The sequence below is a fragment of the Thalassophryne amazonica genome, chromosome 13 (assembly GCF_902500255.1).
Source record: "Thalassophryne amazonica chromosome 13, fThaAma1.1, whole genome shotgun sequence".
NCBI classification, from domain to species: Eukaryota; Metazoa; Chordata; class Actinopteri; order Batrachoidiformes; family Batrachoididae; genus Thalassophryne; species Thalassophryne amazonica.
Window position 1 is genome coordinate 43,695,811 of NC_047115.1, and position 12,020 is coordinate 43,707,830.

Below are 12,020 nucleotides of genomic sequence, written 5' to 3' on the forward strand. Positions count from 1 at the left end.
AAAAAAGAGAAATCACACCAGAGCATCTAACAAAGTGGGAACACGTGTCATGGCATGTGACAAATATTGAAATCACACCAAAGCATCTAACAAAGTTGGAACGCGTGTCATGGCATGTGACAAACAGGGAAATCACACCAGAGCATCTAACAAAGAGGGAAATCACACCAGAGCATCTAACAAAGTGGGAACGTGTGTCATGACACGTGACAAAGAGGGAAATCACACCAGAGCATCTAACAAAGAGGGAAATCACACCAGAGCATCTAACAAAGTGGGAACGCGTGTCATGGCATGTGACAAAGATGGAAACCACACCAGAGCATCTAACAAAGTGGCAATGTGTGTCATGGCATGTGACAAAGAGGGAAATCACACCAGAGGATCTAACAAAGAGGGAAATCACATCAGAGCATCTAACAAAGTCGGAATATGTGTCATGGTATGTGACAAAGAGGGAAATCACACAAGAGCATGTAACAAAGAGAAATCATACCAGAGCATCTAACAAAGAAAGAAATCACACCAGATCATCTAACAAAGTGGGAACACGTGTCATGGCATGTGACAAAGAAAGAATCACACCAGAGCATCTAACAAAGAGGGAAATACACCAGATCATCAAACAAAGTGGGAACACTTGTCATGGCATGTGACAAAGAGGGAAATCACACAAGAGCATGTAAAAAAGAGAGAAATCACACCAGAGCATCTAACAAAGTGGGAACACGTGTCATGGCATGTGACAAATAGGGAAATCACACCAGAGCATCTAACAAAGTTGGAACGCATGTCATGGCATGTGACAAAGAGGGAAATACACCAGATCATCAAACAAAGTGGGAACACTTGTCATGGCATGTGACAAAGAGGGAAATCACACAAGAGCATGTAAAAAAGAGAGAAATCACACCAGAGCATCTAACAAAGTGGGAACACGTGTCATGGCACATGAGAAAGAGGGAAACCACACCAGAGCATCTAACAAAGTGGCAATGTGTGTCATGGCATGTGACAAAGAGGGAAATCACACCAGAGGATCTAACAAAGAGGGAAATCACACCAGAGCATCTAACAAAGTCGGAATACGTGTCATGGCATGTGACAAAGAGAGAAATCACACCAGATCATCTAACAAAGTGGGAACACGTGTCATGGTATGTGACAAAGAGGGAAATCACACAAGAGCATGTAAAAAAGAGAAATCACACCAGAGCATCTAACAAAGTGGGAACACGTGTCATGGCATGTGACAAATATTGAAATCACACCAAAGCATCTAACAAAGTTGGAACGCGTGTCATGGCATGTGACAAACAGGGAAATCACACCAGAGCATCTAACAAAGAGGGAAATCACACCAGAGCATCTAACAAAGTGGGAACGCATGTCATGGCATGTGACAAATAGGGAAATCACACCAGAGCATCTAACAAAGTTGGAACGTGTGTCATGGCACGTGACAAAGAGGGAAATCACACCAGAGCATCTAACAAAGAGGGAAATCACACCAGAGCATCTAACAAAGTGGGAACGCGTGTCATGGCATGTGACAAAGATGGAAACCACACCAGAGCATCTAACAAAGTGGCAATGTGTGTCATGGCATGTGACAAAGAGGGAAATCACACCAGAGGATCTAACAAAGAGGGAAATCACATCAGAGCATCTAACAAAGTCGGAATATGTGTCATGGTATGTGACAAAGAGGGAAATCACACAAGAGCATGTAACAAAGAGAAATCATACCAGAGCATCTAACAAAGAAAGAAATCACACCAGATCATCTAACAAAGTGGGAACACGTGTCATGGCATGTGACAAAGAAAGAAATCACACCAGAGCATCTAACAAAGAGGGAAATACACCAGATCATCAAACAAAGTGGGAACACTTGTCATGGCATGTGACAAAGAGGGAAATCACACAAGAGCATGTAAAAAAGAGAGAAATCACACCAGAGCATCTAACAAAGTGGGAACACGTGTCATGGCATGTGACAAATAGGGAAATCACACCAGAGCATCTAACAAAGTTGGAACGCATGTCATGGCATGTGACAAAGAGGGAAATCACACCAGATCATCAAACAAAGTGGGAACACTTGTCATGGCATGTGACAAAGAGGGAAATCACACAAGAGCATGTAAAAAGAGAGAAATCACACCAGAGCATCTAACAAAGTGGGAACACGTGTCATGGCATGTGACAAATAGGGAAATCACACCAGAGCATCTAACAAAGTTGGAACGCATGTCATGGCATGTGACAAAGAGGGAAATCACACCAGAGCATCTAACAAAGTGGGAACACTTGTCATGGCATGTGACAAAGAGGGAAATCACCAGAGCATCTAACAAAGAGGGAAATCACACCAGAGCATCTAACAAAGTGGGAACGCGTGTCATGGCATGTGACAAAGAAGGAAATCACACCAGCGCATCTAACAAAGTCGGAACACGTGTCATGGCACATGAGAAAGAGGGAAACCACACCAGAGCATCTAACAAAGTGGCAATGTGTGTCATGGCATGTGACAAAGAGGGAAATCACACCAGAGGATCTAACAAAGAGGGAAATCACACCAGAGCATCTAACAAAGTCGGAATACGTGTCATGGCATGTGACAAAGAGAGAAATCACACCAGATCATCTAACAAAGTGGGAACACGTGTCATGGTATGTGACAAAGAGGGAAATCACACAAGAGCATGTAAAAAAGAGAAATCACACCAGAGCATCTAACAAAGTGGGAACACGTGTCATGGCATGTGACAAATATTGAAATCACACCAAAGCATCTAACAAAGTTGGAACGCGTGTCATGGCATGTGACAAAGAGGGAAATCACACCAGAGCATCTAACAAAGAGGGAAATCACACCAGAGCATCTAACAAAGTGGGAACGCATGTCATGGCATGTGACAAATAGGGAAATCACACCAGAGCATCTAACAAAGTTGGAACGTGTGTCATGGCACGTGACAAAGAGGGAAATCACACCAGAGCATCTAACAAAGAGGGAAATCACACCAGAGCATCTAACAAAGTGGGAACGCGTGTCATGGCATGTGACAAAGATGGAAACCACACCAGAGCATCTAACAAAGTGGCAATGTGTGTCATGGCATGTGACAAAGAGGGAAATCACACCAGAGGATCTAACAAAGAGGGAAATCACATCAGAGCATCTAACAAAGTCGGAATATGTGTCATGGTATGTGACAAAGAGGGAAATCACACAAGAGCATGTAACAAAGAGAAATCATACCAGAGCATCTAACAAAGAAAGAAATCACACCAGATCATCTAACAAAGTGGGAACACGTGTCATGGCATGTGACAAAGAAAGAAATCACACCAGAGCATCTAACAAAGAGGGAAATACACCAGATCATCAAACAAAGTGGGAACACTTGTCATGGCATGTGACAAAGAGGGAAATCACACAAGAGCATGTAAAAAAGAGAGAAATCACACCAGAGCATCTAACAAAGTGGGAACACGTGTCATGGCATGTGACAAATAGGGAAATCACACCAGAGCATCTAACAAAGTTGGAACGCATGTCATGGCATGTGACAAAGAGGGAAATCACACCAGATCATCAAACAAAGTGGGAACACTTGTCATGGCATGTGACAAAGAGGGAAATCACACAAGAGCATGTAAAAAAAGAGAGAAATCACACCAGAGCATCTAACAAAGTGGGAACACGTGTCATGGCATGTGACAAATAGGGAAATCACACCAGAGCATCTAACAAAGTTGGAACGCATGTCATGGCATGTGACAAAGAGGGAAATCACACCAGAGCATCTAACAAAGTGGGAACACTTGTCATGGCATGTGACAAAGAGGGAAATCACACAAGAGCATGTAAAAAAGAGAGAAATCACACCAGAGCATCTAACAAAGTGGGAACACTTGTCATGGCATGTGACAAAGAGGGAAATCACACAAGAGCATGTAAAAAAGAGAGAAATCACACCAGAGCATCTAACAAAGTGGGAACACGTGTCATGGCATGTGACAAATAGGGAAATCACACCAGAGCATCTAACAAAGTTGGAACGCATGTCATGGCATGTGACAAAGAGGGAAATCACACCAGAGCATCTAACAAAGTGGGAACACTTGTCATGGCATGTGACAACGAGGGAAATCACACAAGAGCATGTAAAAAAGAGAGAAATCACACCAGATCATCAAACAAAGTGGGAACACATGTCATGGCATGTGACAAATAGGGAAATCACACCAGAGCATCTAACAAAGTTGGAACGCGTGTCATGGCATGTGACAAATAGGGAAATCACACCAGAGCATCTAACAAAGTTGGAACACTTGTCATGGCACGTGACAAAGAGGGAAATCACCAGAGCATCTAACAAAGAGGGAAATCACACCAGAGCATCTAACAAAGTTGGAACATGTGTCATGGCACGTGACAAAGAGGGAAATCACCAGAGCATCTAACAAAGAGGGAAATCACACCAGAGCATCTAACAAAGTGGGAACGCGTGTCATGGCATGTGACAAAGAAGGAAATCACACCAGCGCATCTAACAAAGTCGGAACACGTGTCATGGCACATGAGAAAGAGGGAAACCACACCAGAGCATCTAACAAAGTGGCAATGTGTGTCATGGCATGTGACAAAGAGGGAAATCACACCAGAGGATCTAACAAAGAGGGAAATCACACCAGAGCATCTAACAAAGTCGGAATACGTGTCATGGCATGTGACAAAGAGAGAAATCACACCAGATCATCTAACAAAGTGGGAACACGTGTCATGGTATGTGACAAAGAGGGAAATCACACAAGAGCATGTAACAAAGAGAAATCATACCAGAGCATCTAACAAAGAAAGAAATCACACCAGATCATCTAACAAAGTGGGAACACGTGTCATGGCATGTGACAAAGAAAGAAATCACACCAGAGCATCTAACAAAGAGGGAAATACACCAGATCATCAAACAAAGTGGGAACACTTGTCATGGCATGTGACAAAGAGGGAAATCACACAAGAGCATGTAAAAAAGAGAGAAATCACACCAGAGCATCTAACAAAGTGGGAACACGTGTAATGGCATGTGACAAATAGGGAAATCACACCAGAGCATCTAACAAAGTTGGAACGCATGTCATGGCATGTGACAAAGAGGGAAATCACACCAGAGCATCTAACAAAGTGGGAACACATGTCATGGCATGTGACAAAGAGGGAAATCACACCAGCGCATCTAACAAAGTCGGAATATGTGTCACGGCACATGAGAAAGAGGGAAACCACACCAGAGCATCTAACAAAGTGGCAATGTGTGTCATGGCATGTGACAAAGAGGGAAATCACACCAGAGGATCTAACAAAGAGGGAAATCACACCAGAGCATCTAACAAAGTCGGAATACGTGTCATGGCATGTGACAAAGAGAGAAATCACACCAGAGCGTCTAACAAAGAGGGAAATCACACCAGATCATCAAACAAAGTGGGAACACTTGTCATGGCATGTGACAAAGAGGGAAATCACACCAGAGCATCTAACAAAGAGGGAAATCACACCAGCGCATGTAACAAAGTGGGAACACGTGTCATGGCATGTGACAAAGAGGGAAATCACACCAGCTTATCTAACAAAGAGGGAAATCATACCAGAGCATCTAACAAAGTCGGAACACGTGTCATGGCACGTGAGAAACAGGGAAATTACACCAGAGCATCTAACAAAGTGGCAATGTGTGTCATGGCATGTGACAAAGAGGGAAATCACACCAGAGCATCTAACAAAGTCGGAATACGTGTCATGGCATGTGACAAAGAGAGAAATCATACCAGAGCATCTAACAAAGAGGGAAATCACACCAGATCATCTAACAAAGTAGGAACACGTGCCATGGCATGTGACAAAGAAGGAAATCACACCAGAGCATCTAACAAAGAGGGAAATCACACCAGATCATCAAACAAAGTGGGAACACTTGTCATGGCATGTGACAAAGAGGGAATTCACACAAGAGCATGTAACAAAGTGGCAATGTGTGTCATGGCATGTGACAAAGAGGGAAATCACACCAGAGCATCTAACAAAGAGAGAAATCACACCAGAGCATCTAACAAAGAGGGAAATCACACCAGAGCATCTAACAAAGTGGGAACACGTGTCATGGCATGTGACAAAGAGGGAAACCACACCACAGCACATAATAAAGAGCCTTACAGCCTTATTCCAAAATGGAGTAAATTCATTTTTCCCCTCAAAATTCTACTCACAACACCCCATAATGCCAACATGAAAAAAGTTTTTTTTTATTTGAATTTTTGAAAATGTATTAAAAATAACAAAACTAAGAAAGCGCATCTACATAGGTATTCACAGGCTTTGCTCAATACTTTGTTGATGCACCTTTGGCAGCAATTAAAACCTCCAGTCTTCTTGAATATAATGTCACAAGCTTGGTGCGTGTATCTTTTGGCAGTTTTGCCCATTTCTATTTGCAGCACCTCTCAAGCTCCATGAGATTAGATGTGGAGCGTCGGTGCACATTTTCAGATCTCTCCCATGGTGTTCAAATGGATTCAGGTCTGAGCTCTGCCTGGGGCACTTAAGGACATTCACAGAGTTGTCCTGAATCCACTCCTTTGATATCTTGGCTGTGTGCTTAGGGTCATTGTCCTGCTGAACAATGAACCGTCACCCCCAGTCTGAGGTCAAGAGCGCTCTGGAGCAGATTTTCATCCAGGATGTCTCTGTACATTGCTGCATTCATCTTCCCCTCAATCCTTACTAGTCTCCCAGTTCCTGCTGCTGAAAAACATCCCCATGGCATGATGCTGCCACCACCATGCTTCACTGTAGGGATGGTGCCTGGTTTCCTCCAAACCTGACACTTGGCATTCACACCAAGGAGTTCAATCTTTCTCTCATCAATCTAGAGAATTTTGTTTTTCATGGTCTGAGAATCCTTCAGGTACTTTTTGGCAAACTCCAGGTGGGCTGTCTTGTGCCTTTTACTAAGGAGTGGCTTCCATTTGGCCACTCTACCATACAGGCCTGATTGGTGGATTGCTGCAGATGGTTGTCCTTCTGGAAGGAATGTTGGAGCTCTGACAGAGTGACCATCAGGTTCTTGGTCACCTCCCTGACTAAGGCCCTTCTCCCCCGATTGCTCAGTTTAGACGGGCGGTCAGCTCTAGGAAGAGTCCTGGTAGATCTGAACTTCTTCCATTGATGGATGATGGAGGTCACTGTGCTCATTGGGACCTTCAAAGCATCAGAAATGTTTCTGTACCCTTCCCCAGATTTGTGCCTCGAGACAATCCTATCTCTGAGGTCTACAGACGATTCCTTTGACTTCATGCTTGGTTTGTGCTATGATGTGCAGTGTCAACTGTGAGACTTTATATCTAGACAGTTGTGTGCATTTCCAAATCATCTCAAATCAACTTAATTTACGCCAGGTGGACTCCAGTTAAGCTGTAGAAACATGTCAAGGATGATCAGTGGAAACAGGATGCACCTGAGCACAATTTTGAGCTTCATGGCAAAGACCGTGAATACTTATGTACATGTTCTTAGTTTTTTTAATACATTTGCAAAAATCTAAAAGAAAAACACAACTTTTTCACATTGTTATTATGGGGTGTTGTGTGTAGAATTTTGAGGAAAACAAAAATTCATCCATTTTGGAATAAACTGTAACTGTTGTAACATAACAAAATGTGGAAAAAATTAAGCTCTGTGAATACTTTCTGGACAGGTAAAAACGTAGCCAAACCTTGTACTGTAATCCTCACATACTTGCACACCCACAAGTGAAACAATCAGCTACAATGTAAAACGAATAAGAAAGGTCATGTGATTAAAATAACTTAAAAATAAACAAACAGCAAACTCATAAGACCTCATGTAAAAACAAATACTGAATTTCATCATTTCAGTATCAAATACGTGTCTGGTCTTAGACTCACCACTGAGGAGTTTCTCATACTGTTCGCGGGTTGTCAGAAATACTTCGTCGAACTGTGGATGAGACAGTGCAGACGTTTGATAGATATGTTCCAGAGGTTTGGCATTTATCAAATAGAAAACTAGAAGCATTCGGAGAGCGCAAACCTCCGCCAAGGCCATAAGGTCACTGACGTCACATGGAATACCCTTTGGCAAAGAGACTTATTCCATGTCGTTTCACACATCTACCATCATGTTTCAGATTCAGTGGTTAAACCCTTAGATCTTCAGCAAATGTATTTATAAAGAGAAACTGCATGAACTACACAAGTTTTTATTTTCTAATAACAAGTTTATTCAAGGAGGAGAAACAAATGCTAAATTATTGTTGTTTCGTAACTTAATTTTTGTTCAGCCTTTGTGACCCGTCTTCATGAAGTTAGATGCAAAAATGTTGAAATTGGCCCTATCCTGCAATGATAAAGAATCATTAAAAAAATTACTGGATCCGGATCCTGTTCCAGATCATTACCAAAATTTAATGACATCTAAGTTAGGCCAAGATACACCCCTGGTAAAAAATTTCATTGAAATCCGTTGAGGGTTTTTTGAGTAATCCTGCTAACAATCCAACCAACCAACCAACCAACCAACAAACGTACGCGACCGAAAACATAACCTTCTTGGCGGAAGTAATAAACGAGCAAGAAACAAAACTACCACCACTTACATCCACATCTGCTGCTGCCAAAAGCCAGCGGATTGATTCCATTTTGCCTCTGGTATTGAAATAATGCAGCACAATTTTTTCAGCCATGACTTCTGCAAATTCTGAGCTGACAAAAGGAGAAAAACACACAACAACAGTGAGCAAACACTATGAGGAAGAGAAGAAAAGTGCCCTGACAGTGTGTTTCATGAAATCAGACCTTCTCTGCTGTGAGGAAAAGGGGGGTGGAAACAGACAGAACTCTGTCCTTATATAACACAGGGGAAGTGGGGAGATAAGGTGGAGAGACAATCTAAGGGTTGTGATTGGCAGTTGCTGACCAAATGAAAACAAAGATTGTGCTTTTTTTTCAAAAAACTGCTGTGAACCCTGCACAGTTTCCCGTTGTGGTCAGAAAGGGTGCAATAATTATACAACAAACAATGCTGATTTTAAAATAATTAATTTGGTGTACAAATTTGAATTTCTTTTTGGGTTTCAGGGAGTCAAGACAGCAACTCCAAGTTCTTAAATTGGCTTTGTTTGACAATCTTCTCAGTCATCCCTGTTGCTGGTGCATTTTTTTCAGGCCACAGTTTTCGCTACCAATCCACTTTCCAGGAGCATATTCCATTCCTTCTTCCCGGGGGTGCATTAACACCAACCAAGGCCCCTGGGCTACAGAGAATCAGTAACCCCCCCCCCCCCCCAACCCTCTGCCACAGATGCCACATATACTGTACAGTTTGTACAGTACAGCAAGTAAAATAAGTATTGAACACGTCACCATTTTTCTGAATCAGTATATTTCTAAAGGTGCTTTTGACATGAAATTATAAACAGATATCGCTAACAACCCAAGTATTTCATGCATGCACAGAAATCAAACCATAGATGTCCATAAATTAAGCTATGTGTCATAATGTGAAATGACAGGGAAAAAGTATTGAACATACTTACTGAAATTTATTTAACACTTCGTACTAAAACCTTTGTTGGTAATTACAACTTCAAGATGCCTCATGTATTGAAAAAGTAGTCACATGCATTGTTCAAATGTGATTTTGGCCCGTTCTTCCACACAAACATTCTTCAAATCTTGAAGGTTTGGTGGACCTCTTCTATGAACTCCGATTTTTAGGTCTTTCTATAGATTTTCTATTGGATTCAAGTCAGGTGATTGGCTGGGCCATTCTAGCAACTTTATTTTCATTCTCTGAAACTAATTGACAGTTTCCTTGGCTGTGTGTGTGGTCTCATTGTCTTGCTGAAATGCCCACCCTCATTTCATCATCATCCTAATGGGAGCATGGGGGGAAAAAAAATGTGAGACTGGGTTGGGTTATGGTTAGGGTTGGAGGAAGGAGTAGGGTTAGGTTATGGTTAAAGGTTAGGGTTGGGGGTAGGAGTAGGGTTAGTAATAGTGAGTTTCCAGGAAGCTTCTGTGATTTGAAGCGAAACGTCCTCAAGTCAAGCAACCCAGTCCAGTCGAAGATTCAAGCTTCTCTACTATGGAAACCACCTGGACACCTGAGAGCCTACACAGAAACCTTGAGAGAGCTCTTTGCTTTTACCCATCATGACATGTTTCTTGGATGACACCTTGGTAATGAGACACCTTTTTACAGGCCATCAGTTGGGACTGAACCAGCTGATATTAATTTGCACTGACAAGGGGCAGGACTGCTTTTTATATTGATTGATTTCAGCTGGTGTCTTGCTTTCCATACCTTTTTGCACCTCTCTTTCTTCAGTGTTTCTGTGAAGGCTCTCAGTTGTCCAGGTGGTTTCCATAGTAGAGAAGCTTAAATCTTCGACTGGACTGGGTTGCTTGATGCGAGGACGTTTCGCTTCAAATCGCAGAAGCTTCCTCAGCTAAAATTATTGGTCTGGTAGTTTGACTTCTGTCTGACCCTTGTTGAGAAGAACAAACAGAAGCCACAAAAGCTGGAGTTTTAAACCTAACCAGACGCCTCCTACCGAGAGGCAGACTGCTATTGGCTATTCATTAAACAATTGCTTTAATTAGCACAGATTGTGCTCTAGTTAGCACCCTCCTAATGACAGGGTAGCTGTCCCTCCTAACAATGGGACTGACGCCTCTTCTGATGACATGAATGACTCATTACCATGAACAAAAGACTGAAACTGCTTTGATCTGAGTACCACATTGTAAACAGGGGACAAAGTGTGTCTCACATCCCCTCCCTGGTTAAGGCTGGGTTTTAACTGTTTCACATAGAATGCCTCCTTCACCCCTCTCTCAAACCATTTCTTCTCTCTGACTAAGATTTTAACTTCCTTGTCCTCAAACGTGTGGTTAGTGTCTTTAAGGTGGAGATGAACTGCAGACTGAGGTCCACTGGCGCCCTCTCTGCGGTGCTGGTATAGCCTTTTGTGTAAAGTTTGCTTAGTCTTACCCATGTAGTGTTCGTTACAGTTTTCCTGACATCTGATAGAATACACTATATTGCTCTGTTTGTAACTAGGGATCCTGTCCTTAGGGTGAACTAATTTCTGTCTCAAGGTGTTAACAGGTTTAAAGTAAACTGGGATTTTGTGCTGTCTGAAGATCCTCTGTAGTTTTCCCCTACAGAGGATCTTCAGACAGCACCGCAGAGAGGGTGCCAGTGGACCTCAGTCTGCAGTTCATCTCCACCTTAAAGACACTAACCACATGTTTGAGGACAAGGAAGTTAAAATCTTAGCCAGAGAGAAGAAATGGTTTGAGAGAGGGGTGAAGGAGGCATTCTATGTGAAACAGTTGAAACCCAGCCTTAACCGGGGAGGGGGTCTGAGACACGCTTTGTCCCCTGTTTAGAATGGGGTACTCAGACCAAAGCAGTTTCAGTCTTTTGTTCATGGTAATGAGTCATTCACATCATCAGGAGAGGTGTCAGTCCCATCATTAGGAGAGACAGCTACCCTGTCATTAGGAGGGTGGTAACTAGAGCACAATAGGTGCTAATTAAAGCAATTGTTTAATCACTAGCCAATAGCAGTCTGCCTCTCGGTAGGAGGTGTCTGATTAGGTTTAAAACTCCAGCTTTTGTGGCTTCTGTTTGTCCTTCTCAACAAGGGTCAGACAGAAGTCAGACTACCAGAGCAAGAATTTTAGCTGAGGAAGCTTCTGCGATTTGAAGCGAAACGTCCTCGCGTCAAGCAACCCAGTCCAGTCGAAGATTCAAGCTTCTCTACTCTCTTTCTTCAGGTGTTCAATACTTTCCCTATGTCATTTCACATGATTACACATAATTTATGAACATCTATGTTTTTTTGTTTTTTGTTTTTTTTTTTGTACTTTGTACTGTAAAATTTCATGTCAATAACACCTTTAGAAATATATTTACT

General features: G+C 42.4%; 1 protein-coding gene across 3 annotated transcripts in view; it reads right to left on the reverse strand.

Annotated features, from left to right (window-relative positions):
* LOC117523434 (glutathione S-transferase alpha I-like) overlaps positions 1-12,020 on the reverse strand; it is a 67,215-nt gene that overhangs the window by 37,120 nt on the left and 18,075 nt on the right. The window contains exons 1-3 of one of the 3 annotated variants that reach the window (XM_034184968.1): positions 8,890-8,920; positions 8,691-8,796; positions 7,981-8,032 (exon numbers count right to left, since the gene is read on the reverse strand). The exons of 1 other annotated variant lie outside the window; for it this stretch is intronic. In XM_034184968.1, coding sequence (XP_034040859.1) covers positions 7,981-8,032; positions 8,691-8,777 — 139 coding nt within the window. In that variant the 5' untranslated portion in view covers positions 8,778-8,796; positions 8,890-8,920. Of the gene's footprint in view, positions 1-7,980; positions 8,033-8,690; positions 8,797-8,889; positions 8,921-12,020 lie in introns of those variants that run through there. One more of the 3 variants, XM_034184969.1, reaches the window with a different exon arrangement.